At 35.8% G+C, this 17,787-nt stretch overlaps 1 protein-coding gene across 1 annotated transcript in view; it reads right to left on the bottom strand.

Annotated features, from left to right (window-relative positions):
* LOC106104216 (homeotic protein proboscipedia) overlaps window positions 1-17,135 on the bottom strand; it is a 40,403-nt gene extending 23,268 nt beyond the window's left edge. The window contains exons 1-2 of the mRNA XM_013284185.1: window positions 16,831-17,135; window positions 7,908-8,544 (exon numbers count right to left, since the gene is read on the bottom strand). Of these exons, the coding sequence (XP_013139639.1) occupies window positions 7,908-8,382 (475 nt within the window). The 5' untranslated portion in view covers window positions 8,383-8,544; window positions 16,831-17,135. The remainder of the gene's footprint in view (window positions 1-7,907; window positions 8,545-16,830) is intronic.
* Window positions 17,136-17,787: the final 652 nt, after the last annotated feature.

Raw genomic sequence — 17,787 nt, 5'->3', positions numbered from 1 at the left:
CCACTCTCGATATTACCGCGCTCGCTCCCCACGTCTCGTCTTGTTTGAATGTGACCGCGTGTGTTTTAAAGTGTTTCCCGTTAATTATAGCTTATGATGAATGAAATTTGTTTTAGGTTGTATTTATAACTTGAATATTAGTGTAGTAAAAATTTATTTAAATGTAAATATTTTTTTAATTAAAGAGTAATAAGGACTAACTGTAACCACTATGGAATGTGTTATAATGATTCCTAGGAATATTTACAACGAGTAACTGACATGTGCCAACTGCATTAACCACATGCCATCAACCTGCCCTTGACTCTAAGGAGGGTTGGCACAGTATGTACTGCACTTCAATACATCTCTATCAGCCGCCATGTACGAATTGGAAGAAAGTGCTCTTATTCTCTTTCACGCAATCCCTACAATATTAGGTCTTTCTCTACCTTTGTTACTTGCGGTACTTTCATGACTTTTTTATTATACACTTAATAAGAGAGAGAGAAATAATTACAAATAAAAAAGAAAGACAAATTAAGTTCTACTTATATGATATACTATGACACTAAATAAGGCAAGAGGTGCTGGTCTGAAAAGGCCAATTTCCTGGTAAAATTCTTGCAAGCGTTTATCGGTCCGGGGATCGGGGATGTCGGTGAGCCGGCTTTCATTAACGCGCAGTCTTAGCAAATTAACACCCTCGTGATGACCGACGAGCCCTCCAAGACGTGTATATTTGTTAACGACGCACTCGAACTTTGGACGTCTCTACGACTTCGTGTTATAGTTTTATTGCCGAAAATCGTTTAAGGTTAAATTGTCTTTTATAAATTGACAACAGTGTTCTAAAATGTGTTTCTTTAGTTACTTAGCGAAATTTCTTATGTTTCTGAAGTATTTCTTTTACCAAATATGACGCATTTTATAGTTGCTGGTAACATTTACTTGTATACATTGTTCAGGAATTTTGCACGCCAGTATCAAAGTTTATCTATGATTAAAAGGGTGTCTTAGGATTAACATACAACAAACACATATTGCTAAAGACCAGTATTACTTATAACAATACGTAAGACACTATGCCCCTTGGGAGATGTAGTTGTTTATACAGGCGAGCTCGGCGCTTGCCCACCGCTCGGTCGTCGGTCGACAGTCGTGGCTAAACGCTGCGTTGACGGTGACTAATGACGGATGCACTAATAGTTGTGTCGCATTCGCCACCATCGCCCCCGCCACGTCACAACCCCCGCGGGTCCGCCGTCATATATCATGCGAGGGAAATGGGGAGGAAACCTTACCATCACTCTCCCGTGCCGATAAGATTTGTAACAGCTAGCAGTTTTCGACTTATTGTCTAATCTGTAAAGGTGCTTTTCGATATCAAATCTATCTAGAATATGTAGTAGTGTTTCAATTTATCATTAAAGCCAAAAGTTGCAATTGCATAATAAAATTAGACTTTGTTTGTTCATTAATATATTTTCTTAAATCCAATCAATAAAATTCCCCATAATATTTTGTTTTCCTTTAATTAACACGTCCCGGTCGACATTTTTTGTAAGTGTATTCCTCCCATCATTATCTGTCACACGATAGACGTGGCGCGGGAGGCGCCCCACCGCGCTACGGCGTAGCATCGCTACGCTAAGATTAATACATCGTAGAGGCCGTGTTAGTGGCGCTACAATTTGTCTCTATAAATGTTTAGTCAGCGAGCGGTTGCGACCGCGCTGGGCGATTAGCTCCGCCAAATTTATTGTTTAATTTCAAAGGCGTTATTAATAACGTGTGAAATGATTAAACGGATCTCGCGGGCTGGCTTTAAGATGTTCGTCTTTGATTTATAATCTTAAGCTTAATATGCTTTTGCGGCTTTGTCATATGTGGATTGGAGATGTGAAATTTTAATGATGTTTTACTACTATACTTCAAATTTAGTATGACTTGGATTTATTGGACTTGTAGTTAGATTTTGGGTGCGATGCCTTAGATTGTACTTTACGATAATTTTCGAATAAACAAACAAAACCAAAGACAAATTACCTTTGTCATTTTTTAAAGTTATCCGAATATTTTTTTGGTAAATAGTAGAAAAAGTTAAACAATTGAGATTCTAACTTAGTGAGGCAGTCTCTAAGATCTAAGTCTACTTTATCAATAAACGTTTATGAGGACTTTAGAAACTTAGTTAATTACGAGTGAGTGGTGTTGTGTCCGGAAACCGGACAGCACGATACGTCGCCAGTCGCACCCTCGTCTCGCAAGCTACTGTACGACGACCTTGTTGCCTTTACAAAACATTAACAAACAATCTTGTGCAAGCAAATATCACCATTAAGTCCAATGATTAAGATTTATATTACTTTGTGTAGAAAACTGAGTTAAGTCGTTCAGACGTTGGGTAATGTTTCGAAGATATGCTATCGCGGTAAACCAAATATGGACCCCAAGTTTAAGTACATATTGTTGAGAATGTTGTGCGCGGTCGGACAATACTCGTCGTGTTTGCGATATGGGGGTTTTATGTGTGTAAGATGATGCTTGTTTAGCGAACAGTGGCTGATATGATAAATCAGTTTACAACTACTCTACACTTGAGAGTCCTGGGAGGGTTGTAAAATTCCAACACTATTATGAGAAATATGTTAACAATCTGCTATTATCTCGCTAAGTAAATCATTATTGCTTTTTTGCACGTCATGTTTTGTCATAGTTCTGAATTATCTTTTTCTCATCTTAATGTTTAGTCTAAGTACAATACTGAAAACACTAAACTTCGATTAACTCAAACATGATAAAACATACAAACATTAAGAATGGACATTAAAATTTCGACGTTGACCATTAGAATTCATTAAAGTATTAGAGATTTTAAAAAAATTGTGACAATAGGCACGGCCTCCCACGAGCCTTCGATCTTGTAATAGGATTAAGCATCGCATCGCACCACATAGAGCAGGTACTGTCTAATTGCTGTAAAACTAACGCCGACAATGTAAAGGACAAAGGCCGGCGCCGGCCGCCCTCGCCGAAAGTGATTTATTGATTGGTGGCCAGTTCTTTATGCCGGCTTACTCGGATTATGTTTTATTTGTTTGTTTGCAGCGGCTTCCGTTTGCCTAAGATGAATAGATTTGATGTGGATCTTAGTCTATTTTTTATTAAGCAGGTTTTCAAAGGAATACAGGTCGGTTCTATGAAGATTTTATTTTGATTCTCAGCTCGGATGAACCAAATGATTCTTTTCTCTTAAATAGTAGTTTTTTTTATTTAAGAAAGGGCACCCGTAAGTTTAACATTAGAAGTAGATCATCAAAGAAGGATGTTGATGCCGTCATTTGTGTGCAAGAATACAGTGCTCACTTCAATATTTTTTTAAATATTAGATAGGTAAATTAATTTACTGCAATCCATCAGTAAATCAAATTAATTTTGTTTATTTAATCAAAATATTTTAATAAATTTGGCACCTAACAACACGGGAGTCGACAGTCAACACGTTCGAAATTAACCTTCAGAAGTTGGGCGTTCGGTGACCGATAAAGGGGCACGGGCCGCTTGTCCGCATTGATTTATGCCCCGGGGATGATGCGGCGGCGGCGCGAAGGCGAAAGTGTTGCCATCTACCGGCGTAAATCATAACCGACGATGTATTGACAGCCAATGAATACCGTCATTATACGAGGATATATTGGAATTTAGTACTCGCTACCGGGTTAACTTCTTGTATTGGCAGGTGTAATATTAAATGGATATCAACTTATTACGGCATTTTGAATAAGTAGAGGGTTCTTATGGGTGGTTGTAATGTCTTAGGTTGTATTCATTGATGTTTTGGCAAAGTATTACATTTAATTATTTATATTTTTAATTACAAAACTGAATTATAAAACATACAATTGCTAAAGTAAATTGTAACACAGATAATAAAATAAAATACATTAGTTCCCTATTTGTTAATCGTTGAATGTAGAATTTTATACATATCAAAATTGTTTTTAGTATGATACATTTTGGGAAATTGCTGACCCTGCTTAACAACACATAATTTGTGAGAGACATCCCATGATTGGAGACAAGTAGAGAATCCGCCCCGGGTCTCTCTCAACCTCAAATTTACGGTCATTTTTCACATAAATCAAAGAGAACACGCCGAAAGATTTATGGCTATCTTTGGTCATGTTAGTGGGCATAGACAAAGATCAAACTACCTGAGTTATTACGCTTTGCGATTTTTTTTTGTCTATGCTACGCTTTATTCAATTTCGAATAGTTTAAACGAAAATGAAAGTGTAAACATTACCTTATTGGTTTTATTCTTGCGTCCTTCAATATGTGCCAAATACAACTTGCACTTTCATAGCGACCAAAAGACTTCCTAAAAATGTATTTTTTATAGCGCTAATGTTATTGTTAATTTCGTTTTAACTCTTTTTAAAACAATAACATGATATTGATAAATAACTAGTGATTTTAAATGGTTTTACGTATTATCATCCTTGTCAAAATTAATCTAAACTATTCGTGTTAAGTTAAGTCTGACATTGTAAGTAATTGTGGGAATTTATGTAACGTCGACACTTCTATTTTTATGTTCGTTTAAATTGATCGGCGATATTTAATAAGGATCGCTCATAAACAAAGGCATGGAATGACAAAATTCCCAAGCCATCATCATTATGTGTAATAGCTTCGTATTATAGTAAATATTTCAGTTGTTTAGTTACAGACCGCGTTGTAGATGGCTCACGCGATTTCCTCTCCTATAATTTTACAAGGTAAATACTTTATTTTGGGTAGGGTTAATTCTCTAAAATAACGGAAGGGTAGAAATTTAAATGATTACATAAACATCTTTTTATCGTATAAGAAAAGTTGGTTTTATATTTTACATGATAGTAACCGAGATAAGCAATCCTAATAAGTGGACGTAATAATCTTTTTTTTTAATTTGCATGTCTTATAGCTAAAGGGGTTTATTCATCGTTGTTTGCCAAAATACATCGAAGAAAAAGTTAATACACTTCCATCGTTTCGCAACGGTCTTCGTATTTTTAATAGCAATAACGAACTTTATAAAAGGAGAGTGGATATCATACGTCAGTCAGACGCGCCCGAACAAATTGAGACAGTGTAAAAATAATACTGCATTGTATTAAAGATGAATCGAAATGATCGATCGAGGTAGGGCGTTCATTTTAATTTCGATTTCTCGAGATAGGGCCCGGAGGCGTGGTCCGGTGAACAATTTATTTCACGTCTCTAGATACCTTTACGTGGCAGTGCACGCGAATAGTTTTTGTGTGAAAATTCGACTTGTGTTGGTGACAGTCTTTTGGTCTTAACGGTAAATTCAAACACAAAGTTAAAGTTCACCTGTTTGTCTATCCGCAGTTGGTTTTTGTTTTTGATGTTTAACACCCAATGTTAAAACAATGTTCCATAGATACGATGTGGGCAGCAGATTGTCTAATGTTATGTGACTACAGATGACCTTGAACGTCTGCGTCGCAAGAGAAACTGCATGCTTTGCATGGTAAGATTTGATCTTGTGATTGTTTTTTTTATTATTTTATAAAGAATTAATGAACAAAATAATTTTTAAATTATTGGCAATATCGAAGTCAAAAACAGAAGACGGTCGGTAGATGTGATGTCAATCAGATTTATTGACACACTAGACTTGTCAGAAAATAAGAGATCTTTGGACAGCTCTTGTTAAAACGTGATGGACGTTCGCCAAGATCGTTATAGGTTTATAAGAATTCGATTTCAATTTTGTTACAAAAAGTATACGCAGTGAGAAAAATGTTACATTGTTTTTACTGTCAATGTGACACAGCAAATCGACACAATAACTAACGAAAGTACACAGAAAACATCTACCGCGTTTGTAGCACTCAGTGAGAGCGTAAGAAGAGAGCGTAAGAAGATACGTTGTCACTTTGGGGAATCAGTCAAAACTTTGTAAATCCAATATCTAAGTTGGGAGCGGGTATAAAAGCGTTGTGACGGTGTGTTGTAGCGGCTGCATAGAGGCGAGCTCGATAGCGCTGACAGTGACAGATTACCCCCCGTACCATGTTACTCCGGTACTCTGGTACGGTTCACGGCCGTCCGCGAGCCGGTTATTGAGTTCGCGAAATACAGACAGGAATGCGATTGAGATTTTTATGTGATGAGAACGTTTTGTGATCCTTGGATATTTCGGTTTGAATGTCCTAAATTTAGGACATTTGTATGAATTAGAAATATCAACAGAATACGAAAGAATGTTAGAAGAAAAGTATAAAATTCGCATCGATAAAGATAGTTAAGTACTTAAACGACTGTTTTGAATCAAAATAATTTGTAAAGAATACTTTTACCGTAAATCTTGAAAACTTTCAAGCACATTGTAATGAGTGAAGTTAGTGTCAATTTGTAAGAGATAAACCCACAGTGGTCGGTAGGTGGCGTTAACATCGCTTGGCCGCAGCGGGCCCGGCCGGACCCCCGCCGTGCGCTCCGGGGGGCCGCTGCCGTACGCCGCATCGTAATTGTTATACAACCAAATATTTTATATCACACGCTTTTAAATTATATGCAAACTTTTCGGTTATAGAGTGTTAAGTGACGGTGTTGATTAGTTTAATCAGATTATGTGTTTTATAGGGATTTTATGAAGAAGAGATTACAGAGAAAATTAAAATATCTTGTAGACATGAATTAAATTTGATTATTACATTTTTAGTTTCGAGTATTTCGTATTATAGGACCTAGTTGTTAAATAAAACTATCAACATATGACTACAACAAAATTTGAGCTTACGTTAAAAAAGCTTGCAACAAACAAATACATTGCTTTGTTACTGTTTATTATGCTCCGTTTATAAAAATGTTTTCTGTAAAAGGTACAAGAGATTGACAATAATTATATCACGGGAGATGAATGTGTATCATGATGTATGGCCAGGTGAGCCTCGGCCGACGGATGATGACGGATCACGCGCCCGCTTTGTTCTACAAGTCTCACCGACGACAAATTTGGGGTCACTTCGTCTTTTACTCGACATTATGACGTTTGATTGTGCGAAAAAATTGTGTATCGTGCGTTTTATTAATACAATATACGTTGCAAAAAAATAACCCTAAAAGTATAATTATGTTATTTACAATAAAAGTTGTACAAAAGATCATCACTGTACTTTTTTACACTTACGTCCTTTAAAATTTATTATTTTTATTGGGTAACTCCAAAGCTAATTTTTTTTAAGATATATGATTACTCATTCATTATTACATTACCATACATGTTACGGAAAAGCTTGTGGATCAAAGTAAGAAACATACAAGACTCATGTTATAAAATATTCTCACTTATAATTTGTGGTTATAGTGCATGACAAATATCCGTTCCGTTACACGGCCTGTTGGCGGCAGGTCGGTGCCTCGAGTAATACCACCAGAGTCGGCTACCACTCCCCCCTTCCCTCCTCCAAACCCACTCCCACTGCCAACAGTTACAGACACGAGACGTCGTCGCGCCGCACAATTCAATATATTTCGGAGTAATTTGATGTTCATTAAAGAAACTCTGGGACCGTGAACCAGAACACAATGGTTGAATGGCCATTTGTTGTTGCCGTTGAAAGGCACAATAATAATTCCTTGGCCGCTATTCACGCGGCAGTTAGGCGCACTTACGAAACGTGGTCGTTTCGTGAGCCACCGCGTTCTGTTGCACGTCACCGTTAAGTGAGCTAACTGCTTATGCTTACATACCTATTGGATGAAAATATTTCATCACAATATTCTAAAATAAGTATCTGTAGGAAGTAAAAAGATTTTCCAGATTACCATAAAAAAAGACAATGTATTGTTCCGTGAAGACATGTTCTACGTGTCTAGCATATTGTTCATATAATATGGTTTGCACTGACCTTGTTGACTGCTTTTTCTCGTCGTTTTCTTCTCCTTCATCCAGGGATACTCGGGGACATTTAGTCCACCACCAGGCGAGGGTAGGTCGGGACCGTAGCCGGGTGGCGTATGCTGCGGACTCAGCTCTCCCGCGCCGAGTTGCGGAAGCGCCGTCATGAACTCAGCCATCGAGGGCTGACTATTGATGAAGCCGGTCTCTGTACATGTGTCAAGCATGGGATGTGGCGCGCCGGTGGCGGTTACCGCGGCCAGCCAGAACCCATTCCCGCCGTGCTCCATGCGCGCGTCTACTCCTGCCGCCGGCCCCATCGGCGGAGTGTTCCGCGTCTTCACCGCGAACTCGTCCTCCATATCATCGCGCACGCCCATCCCGACTCTCGCCTGTTTCCTGACAGGGAACTCTTCGCATTTTATCTTGCGCACTAGGGGGTTGCTATCGAGCGGCAGCGCGGCGGTGTTGCATATCTCTTGCATTTCTGCCACGGTCGCCCACCACCCACGGCCCGATCATTCACGTGCGGTCTGCGATTTCCGTTTCGCAGCATGAGCTAACATTTTGTCCGGATTTGTCAAACCTTGTGTAGCTTGTAACTTTAACTTTTTATAGTATGTTTGTAGGCCAAAGAACCATGATATCTGGAAAAAAATAAGTCTTTTAAATTAAAATAGCACATACTTTTCTACACAATGCAGTATTACGAAAAACATACTATTTGTACATATATTGCATTAAATTTATTACTACATAAAATAATAAGTATCCATATGCAATCTAAGGAATAAAATAAAAAGTATTCACAGATAAATTTGAGCCATATTAATTTGTGCACGAATTCGTGTCGAACATAACCTCAAATCAAGAGGGACGCCAAATGAAATGTAACAGGAGGCCGTCTCGTGGTTATTTCGCAATTATCTGCGGACGTTCGACATTACCGCGGTTTTGTGTCGAATAATTTCGTGGCCGGAGCGGTGATGAGCGCACGGAATTGTTTATTATAATTTAGCAGCCATCATGGACTCTGTCCCACGTAATATGCGCTCGACAATAAAGTTATTAAAATCGTCATGAACTCGCCTGAATGTCACAGAGATGGACGATGTAAATGATTGCGTGAAAATTAAAAAAAATGTTAAGCGGGAAAAATAGAAAGATAATTCTGTGTGAAAATTACAACAAAAGGCAAAATTGCTGCATTAGATTGTTTTAACCATGAGACAAGATCTTGGTTGAAGACTAAAATTTGATTATTTATAAGGAGAGTACTTGTATTTCTATTGTCGATTGAATATGAAGACCGACAAAGTAGATACATTGCTAAATGTGTTTTCCAATTAATATTGCCACTTTAATTGTTATCTTTGAAATGTTGAAAGATTTTCGTCTACAACTTGTTGGACACGCATTTACAAGCCGCACCAGGCTCCTTCTATAGTCAAACATTCACGTATATGCCGACAGTCGGCTTCCCACTCAACTTGAATGTCAATTAAAATTCAAACCGCGTGCGAAATACGATTTTTTCCAGTGGTATTTGCGGCGCGCCCCGAGGTATGGCGGGATCGCGCCTTTTTGTTTTATACTTTTTTATTCTTATTTTCAAAACGGACCGGCTGCCGGTTAAACCTATTTTAATGCGTGCCGACCGACGTGTGTGCTCTGAATTAAAATTTACTGTACACGTCACTCGCGCGACAACGGACAATGAAATGTAATTTCCTTTTGATAAATTAATGTTGTCACCAAGCATATATTTTTTCATGTATTGACACGAGACTCTATTTGTAGTATATCGGTAATAAATATGTAACATATTGATGAGTTTATGTCGATACTAATAGTTAGAGAAGAGTTTCTACACCGTTTTACCAATCTTCTAATTCTCCTTCTCTAACTCAATCGTGTTATTGGCAAGCATTTCCTAATTAAAACATTCTTGAATCAGTACGTAATAAATAAATAATATCTTTGCCAAATTCAAGGGTTTACGCATTAGAACATTGATACGTATACATTTTATGTATAACTTTGAATTTAGAGAAATAGATCAAGTAAAGAAGTTAAAAAAATATATAGAAGTTAAATAAAATGAATTGTAGCGATACTTCTTAGTGATCGGAAATCGGAACATATCCATAGTTTTGCAGCTCTTTGGAAATATCATATTAGTTGCCGTATCTAATTGATGTCACTACACAAACAATGAAACGAACTAGAATGGTCTGATTAAATTCGATACAAGGAAATGGACTCTTAAATTGATTCGTGCACAAATTACGATACATTACAGTAAAATAAAGCTTACAGTTTTAATTTATAAGACAGATTTTTCAATATTACCATTTAAGGATCTCATATCGTACATAAGGCGCCAGATAATTTGAATTCGTGAATGCACGATTCCTACCCTTGTTCTCGGGTGTCGCAGGTTTTACGCTACGCTCCACATTTCCCGTTTATCCCACGGGGGAGTGCCGTTTTAAAAACGCATAAAGCCGGCAGCAAGGACTACTTATGAATTTGTTTATGGGGCTATTTTGAAGTAACGACGTTACAGTGAAAGCTCTCTGAGCTTGAGAATCACGATATTCCTAATTTAATGTTCCTAAATTTTATTGGAATAGCGATTTTTATGTTATTATTTTTTAATTCTCTATATATTTAATAACTCTATTGATTCTGTTTTTCAATGTATGTGATTGTTTAGTTTTTTGCATTCTTAAAACAAAATAATTGGTGTTAAAACAATAATGAACACACTATCAGGTTACCTTGGTATTAGCTAGCTGTGTGAGCATGGCTACAACTAGATTTTTTTCACCTTAAAACGTAAAAGACGATTAGATATGTGCTCTAGATGTTATCGAGCAATCACAAGTAATTTCGTACATAGTATTCAAAAAAAAATTAAACAATTTATAAATTAGATTACAAATAATTAAATTGAAAAAATTTCGTCATGTCTAAGTTATATTTAAACCATAATGTTGTATATAACACAGCATTGAAGTAAATAAAATAACATCTGCGTGCCGGGAGTGGGCCGCGGCTGAAACTAGTGGTTAGGGTCCAATTTGCCGGCCATAACGATTTCCTCTTCGGGGAATAGAATGGCGTGCGGATGCCGCCCACAGTACTGCGTGCTCACGGACGGACCGACATGCTATATGTATTGTATAACATGTGTACAGGCTTTATATTGTATAATGGAAGTGTTCGTGACAAGAACATTGTGCATGTGTATGTCCGAGCAATGAACTCCGGGAATAACTCGCACTAAACTGTTTGAATTGAAGGACAATTATTTCGGAAATTTTGTAAACTGTCGCAATAATAAATAACAATAACTTATTTTAACCATGGCGACGACGCTGGCGCTCTCTCGTGTCGGAGGCCAAGACCTTTTTGGGTCGCTGCGCCAACGCAGTAAGTAAGTAGTTTAACCATATTTTGACAGGTTGGACTTTTGATGCTGGTTTCTATTAATGTTTTTTGTTATACGGGGAGTGGGTACACCGAGGTGATCACCGACCTTTGTTAGACCAGCGGAATTACAGATGCGTGAATATTTTATCATATTTTGTGTCTTCAAAGCATTATTTATTTTATGACGTCATTTTATATCTGTTAAGAGAACAATAATCGTGAAGTATTGTTGATACGATCAGCGCCAGAGGACGGTCAGCTTGTTACTTGTTATTAAAACGCCCGCACGCAACTATCGAGATAGTTTATGATGATTATGGACCAGGAATAATGTCTTGTATTTGTAATAAACTCATAAGGTATTGTAAAAATGAAACTTTTTTAGATACACGTAATGTATATTAGTAGGAGCCAACCTAAGTTATGATAGATTTTTTTTTAAATTGTTTTATGGTATTGAAACAGTAAGTCCTAGGCAAAGTTAACTAGAACAAAACTTCAGCAAAATAAGAACCTTATTTAAAAGATACGTAATAAAGTGTATCTATGACATTTCATGTTATTTAGATACCTGGCCATTTAGAAAATCTATTAATTTTTAACAAATTCAAAGTGAATCGAATACTGAAGCGGTATTAAAATACGTAAAAGTCTTAAATGATACGGCCAACTTTAAAATTCTATTCCACCAAAATTTTGACAACTGCCACATTAATAAACGGCGCTGACTAAGCGAAGTATGTATAATTCGTGTCTGAATTCTGGCGTAAGTCTTATGAAAGTGAAGTCTTAGTAAAGTTAACTCTAATGAAAAGTGACACAACTATCTATAACTTATTGCTTTTTGTATATCATTCGTTAGAGAAAGCCGACTTTAAGTGTTGTGTCAACAGTCACATTCCATCGCCGATAGTTGTCAGTAAATCAGGTTTGCCACCTCCATATCGTGTGCCTAATAAGCTCAGGTGACAAGACATGGGACAAAAAAGGATTGGAGAGAAAATCTTCGAAGGCGCCAACACCATTAGAAATTGCATCGTACCTACGGAGAACTCGTATTTATGTGTCACAATTAACTTTCTACATCGAGCTGAGTGACGTAGCTACTATGCTAGATTGAGAACTGACTTCTAATGGAAGCAGCTGAAAAAAGGTTTTATTGCTTTTTCCAATTACACGTTATAAAAATAGAAATGCGAGATATAGCTTGAATAAAGTCTACACTTTTTATCAAATAGAATATAAGATATACATGAATGCAAGTATTGTTAAAATTATGTGGATATTTAATGAACATTATAAAAAAATAAGATCTTAAAATGAATTTCTTTTCTACGTATTAGTTTAAATTACTTATATTTAAATCGGTTTATCGTACGAAAATTAAAAGTGAATGAATAATAAATTGTTACTTATAAACCTCTTAATATCTTTTGTTAACTTTTGTGTTGAGTGATTTCTGAATAAAAAGCACAATCAGCCAAATTAAGTGTCTTTTAGATTACAATAACTGGTAATATAAATGTAAGAAGACAAATATTAACATGTATAGTGACATAGTGCCGGGACCGTGTGTAGCGGAAGGCATACGTCATAATTCGGCTCGTAAACGTCTGCGGTACAAGCGGCCCGCCGTGATTCTTGATGGATCGCGGAGGGAGCTTTCTATCTTACTGGGTGAGTGGATTGCAATACTGAGATGAATACCGCAATATTTTTACAACAAGTTAGCCTAAGGTAGTATTAAAACAAAGATAATTACATACAGCCAGGTTTTAAACTGGGTACTTCTAGTTTAATTTTGAGACCAATTATTGAGCATTTATTAATATGATTAGAACAAGTTAACATCGCTACTATTCTTTTATAATAGCAATTCAGATTAAAGGAGGCTTCATCATCACCAGCTCACTACACGTCCCCACTAAGGAGCTCGGAGACTATCCTAAGTTAGGGTGACTATTAGTCAACCACGCTGGCCAAGTGCGGGTTGGTGGATTTCACACATATCTTTGTTTTTCTTCACCGATATATGAAGGTTGCATCACGATGTTTCCTTCACCGCAAGAGCGTCGGGTAAATAATGTACATATGAAATTTGAAACTCGAAAATCACATTGGTACATGGGGGATTCTAACTCAAAATTGTAGATTACAAGTCAAGTGCTTAAACCCTCGAGTCACCGAAGTTTTTCATCAAGAGGCTTACATTAGTTAAAAATATTAAAGTTTACATCATGAAACTATAAAACACTTAACATATATACGTTAACTTACATCAAAGTTACATATTTACCAACTCAATGTATGTGAGGTTTAGCAACATTTTCTTGCGCTTCCAGTGAAAACACTTACATGCCGGTTGCGACGTTAATGTCACTATAAATTCAGAGCATGTGCGCCGGGCGGGGGTCGCGGCTTGTATACTTTATTTATTACGTGTTGCCTCCGGATTCTCTATAACTTTCGGAGCTATATTATGTTAAAGTTATAAGAAATTATGTACTATATTTTATTACTATGCCTATTTTGTATATTGCAGAAGTTATTTTGAATTACAAATACAAAAAAATACTATACATGTTAGTAAGTATAACCAGCATACTACATTTATGCTTTTGCACACGTGCTTTCGCCTGCGACTCCGTTCGCGTGGAAAAAAACAAAAGTGAGTAGCCTATGAGTTCTTCTAGACTATCCTCTACATCTGTATCAAATTTTATTGAAATCTGTTCAGCCGTTTAGGCTACAAACTCTAACAAATAGCCTTCCATCCATCCATCCAACTAGTAAGATGTAGATCTTAGTAAGATGGATGAAAATAGAGGTACTACAAGTGTTTGAAAAGAAAGTTGTAATTCATATAGGTTGATGAAGATGAACAGGAGTATCAGAGTAATAAAAAAATATTTACATACACAAGTATCAATCATTTGATTGGTTTTAGAATATTTTTATTTTACTTTATGAGATTCTAAGTAGATTGAAAAAACATTATGGTAGGTTTTCTAAATGAGTAAGGTTCAGCTATTTTTTTAACTACTAGCTGTTGGTCGCGACTTCGTTCCCGTGAGGTTTAAAATGTCTATGTTACTCAGCGATAACGTAGCTTTCTAATGGTGAAAGAATATTTGAAAACGGCCCAGTAGTTTTCAAGTTATTTAAATACATACAAGAATACAAATCTTTCCTCTTTATAATATTAGTTTAACTATAAAACATATACACCAGGCATTTATGAAACATAATATTATTTACTAGCTGTTGCCTTACGGCTTCATCCGCATGAAATTATGAAAATTTTATTTTATTGTTTACATTTGTCGACTTATCAATTACAAATGTCAAAATGACATGACATGATGACAACCTTATGGTCTCTTTCTCACATTAAGGTTTTTATCCAAAATATTTACCCCCTAAGTTCAATGGCGTGAAAATATATAGCCTAAAGCGTGACGCAAGTGTAGGGCTTTTTATTAAAAAAAAGATTATTCAGAAGAATGCTGTGATTGCTGACATCTTAGACAACAAAGAAATGTGTGTTTATGCTTTATTGTATTAGTATAGATAATATCTTATCGGGTTTGTTGTATCAATCGAGTTTTTACTTCATGAGAATTGTAAATAGTTTGAATGATGCTACGAAGTGCTACGAGCTATTTCATTTCTTACATTCTCATCTAGCATATTGCGGGGTTTGTATATGCCAAGTTATATGTAAATTATTCACGTTGTATGTTGTATATAGTGTGACGAGACGACGATGGGCGTGTCCAAAGTAAACCGCCCAGCCGCGGAGGCGGGTCGCTTACAACTACCTAGTTCCTATAAACTTAGGTATTCTTGTACTTTATAAATTAAAAACAAATTTACCAGGAAGGACTTTAATAATTCTTTTTGATACTGGCTGGTGATACTTTGTTATTTTTTTTAATTAACTCAAATCCTTTACGTATAGCATCAACAATATTGCTAGTGCTTTTTACTTTATTTTATTGGCGGATACAAAATCAAATATAATAAAGATAGTTGTTAACTTAAATATGTACTGAAAAATATTTATTTTCTTTATAAAAATGTTGGACACTACATTGATAGTTAAGATAAAGAATTTATATACTGAAATAATTTAATAATTATTTGCTAATATAAAATGTGTTTTTTGGGTGTAAGAATGTCTAATTAAACCGGGTTCAGCATTTGCGCTATGTGTGACCTATTTATACGCGTGTATACTGCAATAAACCCTATTTATCTAGGCTAAGTCTATTTGTATATCATATGTGTACAAAAATAAAATCATAAATGTGTAAATGTTCGCTCAGCATACAAAACAATATAGTGTTTTTATTGTTTTGTTGATTTTCTTGTTATACAACAACATCCAGATTTAATAATTGTTGGGTAGAGGAACATTTTCGCGAGAGTTCGGTAGGAATAAACGTGGTGCCGTTTTTAAGCTGTGTCATAATTCAAATTACCTAATTTTGTTTAAAAAAAAAAACTATATATAAATTATATACATAAAAAGTAAAACAAAAGTACAGTAAAACTTATAAACCGATTAATAAGAATTTTGCTAAATTAAATTCTTTAGAGAATCTACTGTAAAATGTGTTAGTATTGCTGGTTATATTGGCCTTTACAGATATACTTCATATTTTAGTAATAACGAATGTTGTCTTCATTAAATAAATAAATAAAGCTTTGATTGCTGAAGATCTAGAAGTATACTATTAATTTCATTTTACATTTTTTTTCTTACAAATCGGTGACTGTTAAACTCGTAGGTATCTATAGCTTGTCCTTGGTCATAGTCATGGGCCTCCTTTAAAGACTTCCTTTTCCTCCTATTCCAGTCCACACTTTACCCGCAGTCTCTTTCGCAAGTTTCCTGACCAACTTCATTTTAGTTTTTCATTTGCAGAACATTTTTCTCTATAGCGTTTAGTCACGCTTTTATTAGACACGCATATGTTAGACAAGGTATGCACATGTTAAATACTTTTCTTTCATGTCCCCTTTTTATGTCTTTATTTTTCATAACTTCTAAAACCAGTATCTCTTCCAGATGTTGGTCATTCTTTACTAGTACAATCTGCTGTGGCTATTAGATGTCCTAGGTATGTATATTCAATACCATATTCCATATTTTCGTTGTTAACAAACACCTAGCATTTTGTGGAGTTGGTAAGGAGTTCTGTTTTCCTAGTGTTCATTAGGCCAAGCTTGACTCTTTCAAATGTTAGTTTTCGTAGCATCTCTTCTAGCACTTGGGAGTATCCTGAGGCAGGCATCGTCTGTCATAATTACTTAAATCCAATTACGATTACAAATTGTGCATGTTTGAATGATAACATTATAGCATCCCCTTTTTAGAGATTAACAAATTCTTTACATAAGTAATACATTTACTTATAAATAAATCATACACTCCTCAATGTTAAGCACAATAAGTAAATATACAAAGAACTATAAACCTTTATACTTACATGTTACTTCAAACGCGTTGAAATCTTTTATAATCACTTCATAAAAAAAATGTTAACTATTATAAAAGTACACTTTGTTCACGAAAATGTCTAAAACAACTTTATTTCAGTCATTATTAACAAACACAACACTTCACTTGTCACACTTAACAGAAATGTTATATGTAAATTAATAAAAAAACTATCTGTTACCACTTTGATGTCGTCCAATCATGTAACAAAGCACAAACGTACGGACAGCAAAAAATATATATCAATATTTGTTATCAGTGCTTCTATCGGAATGTCAGTATAGCGTGGCGACTGTCAACTGTCGACTAAACGAGTCGTCACTGCTCGCTTGCCGCCATGCCCATTTCCACACAATCACTTATAAATAAACGTCATATTACCAACTTTCTAAAAATTCAAATTGAAACTTATCGTGAGGGAATAAAGTGCAAATTGGTTTAATGTTTGAATTGAAGTTATTGTTAAAAAGCGAAGTGTTCTTTCTAGACAAAAGTTATCTCTCCCTTTCTTTCTTGTGTCATCGCGTAACTTGCCGTCTTCTTCCTTTACGTTTGAATTTAGATTAGAACAATGTTACTTATAGTTTTCGACTGCTTCTTAATTTTTGTATTGTGATATAATTATGAACGGTATTTTGGAGATTTTTTTAAAATATATTTTTTAACGTATGTTGTATGCAGGCGATGTAAACCAGTTTGGGTATAGCACTAGATGCAAGTTGAATAGCGCCGTCCCTTTCGTCCGATGTTTCTTGTTTGTTGCACGTAGTGTGATTGGGCCAATGGCGTTTACGGCTCGACCCACCTTACACAGAATAAAATACAGTAGAATAATATGCTCTATCACCTGTGAATAAAGTTTAACTCTTTGGCATTTAACGCCAACTTACCGGCGTTTGTCATGCAAGAGTTCTAATTTTAAAACCGAGTGTAGGCGGAGCTCTCG

The sequence above is a fragment of the Papilio polytes genome, unplaced genomic scaffold (genome assembly GCF_000836215.1).
Source record: "Papilio polytes unplaced genomic scaffold, Ppol_1.0 DF823691.1, whole genome shotgun sequence".
Lineage (NCBI taxonomy): Eukaryota > Metazoa > Arthropoda > Insecta > Lepidoptera > Papilionidae > Papilio > Papilio polytes.
The sequence above is the reverse complement of the archived record's forward strand: the minus strand, read 5'-3'. Positions and strand labels throughout refer to the sequence as shown.